Raw genomic sequence first — 2,024 nt, forward strand, 5'->3', positions numbered from 1 at the left:
GAGGTACTCGAATAATTCAAGGAATCGTTTCAGCCCTAATTGAAATTAAGCAAAATTCCCAGTAGCCTCAATCATTCAACTTCCAGAAGGGAGGATTGAAGTAAAAGCCATTTTCTGAAAATATTTCTCATTTCTTTTTTTAGATGAGAATAAAAAACGTTTGTTAAAATCAAAAATTGGCAGTAGATGAAACTCTTTAAAACTACTTCACAATCTTTTGAAAGCAACTACAAAAATGGCAGAATGTTGCAGAAAAAGACGCCGTAATCGGCCTCAGACTCACCTTATCGTTGATGCGATCGATCTGAACGTTCTGCTTGTCGATCTCGTTGCCCATATTCAGAGCCATGTCCTTCATGTTGCCAATGATGCCGCCGACGGCCTGGAGGTTATCCTCCATTTCGTCCTCCCGCGCATCGTTAGTCACTCTGCACAACGACACGCCGCGGTTTGTATTTGGATACGAGGAATCGCTGAAGACGGGAAAAAGAAGAGGAGCGTTACCTGTTGATGTAGGGGCCGGACGGCGCGGCAGCGGCGTTCGTCTGAGCTGTCTGGCCGTTGCGAACGCCCGAAGGCTGCCTTGAGACGACGTTTGAGCCTTTGCTGTTGCCTTTGCCCCACGTGCGTTTGTAACGAGAGTCGTTCTCGATGGATGACACCCTGGGGACAAAAAAAAAAGATTCAAAATCCAGGTGAAAACCAGTGACGTGCGGTCAGGGGAGGCAGGTGAGACAGAGCCTCACCTGTCATCATGGAAAAATAATATAATCATTTATAAAGATATTTTCACCCTGTGCTTTGTACTATAAAGTACCTATTTTTTCATTTAATTTAACCAAATCTTATGACTTTTTTTCTTTAAAATCACTGAATTTTCGCATTTTCCCATTCAAATTCTTGGAAGCGAAGCCGGTGAGGCAGCAGCGAGCTGAGCCTCACCTGAGATTGTGCAACTTCTCCCTAATAGCACCGGTTGCCATTCTATGAGAGCATGCTCCTCCTGTCTATACGTCGCCAATAAAATGGTTAAAAGCATTTAATCTATGAACTGATTTTCCATAATTTAGCTTATGTATTTAATGTACTGTGTTTTTATTGTCACCAACTGTGTGTGTAACGTATTTCGTGTGCTGAGGAGCAATCATAAACAGCAGAGAACAGATTCGAGGTGAGGCAGGCAGTTCTCCTGCCTCATCGCTGGGGGCGCTCATGATCCCAGATATTGTGACTCCACAACTGCAGAGTAAGAGACGATAACAGCAAGCTAGCCATACAGTAGCTGCGCTGATACAGAGAGCGAGAAAGACGTAGTTTTGAGTTGTACTTTAACGGTTTCTCCCTTTGCTGTTAAGCACAGCACAAAATTAATAATATCTACATGTCTAAGTTTGATTGAGATAACGGCATTATTCTGCGGCGGCGCGGCTATGGATGGCATGTTAAAGAATAGTCTTTTTACCCTCCAGCATTGTAAGCACGCGCGAAATTTCCTTATGTAAACAATAACATGCAGAGGGTCTAGATTTGCAAATCCAATTATAATTAAGTCGGTGCCTCACCAGCTATGAACCTCACCGCACGTCACTGGTGAAAACTTACAGTGAACACACACACGCAAAACTTGAGTAGCTCTTTCTTAGCAGGTTCAACTGTTAGCTACTGCAGATGCTAATCAATGAAGCATGAAAGGTAAAAGATTCCCTACCTGATGCCTTGATAATCAAAGTATCTTCTTTTCCAAAACGAAAGCATTTCAGAAAGATTTTGTCCGCGTTTAGAATCAAATGCAGCCTTTTAAAGTCATTATAAAAGTACATTTACCAGGCAGATTTATGGTAAATGTTGAGTAGCACTCTGCTATCAACAACGTTTGCAATTTATGGGTAAAAAAACAAAACGGCAATAAAACAAACCAGCATCACAGAAGTGCTTCAAGCTGCGTAAATACCAAAGCAATTTGCATTTGAAGCCTTCTGCAGCTTTGCAGACCAACTGCACGCTCTCTTTTTGATGCGTTATAA

General features: G+C 42.3%; 1 protein-coding gene across 1 annotated transcript in view; it reads right to left on the bottom strand.

Annotated features, from left to right (window-relative positions):
* LOC103146518 (synaptosomal-associated protein 23-like) overlaps positions 1–2,024 on the bottom strand; it is an 18,730-nt gene that overhangs the window by 4,988 nt on the left and 11,718 nt on the right. The window contains exons 5-7 of the mRNA XM_007564488.2: positions 1,709–1,794; positions 505–663; positions 280–428 (exon numbers count right to left, since the gene is read on the bottom strand). Of these exons, the coding sequence (XP_007564550.2) occupies positions 280–428; positions 505–663; positions 1,709–1,794 (394 nt within the window). The remainder of the gene's footprint in view (positions 1–279; positions 429–504; positions 664–1,708; positions 1,795–2,024) is intronic.

This window comes from Poecilia formosa, unplaced genomic scaffold (genome assembly GCF_000485575.1).
Source record: "Poecilia formosa unplaced genomic scaffold, Poecilia_formosa-5.1.2 Scaffold160, whole genome shotgun sequence".
Lineage (NCBI taxonomy): Eukaryota > Metazoa > Chordata > Actinopteri > Cyprinodontiformes > Poeciliidae > Poecilia > Poecilia formosa.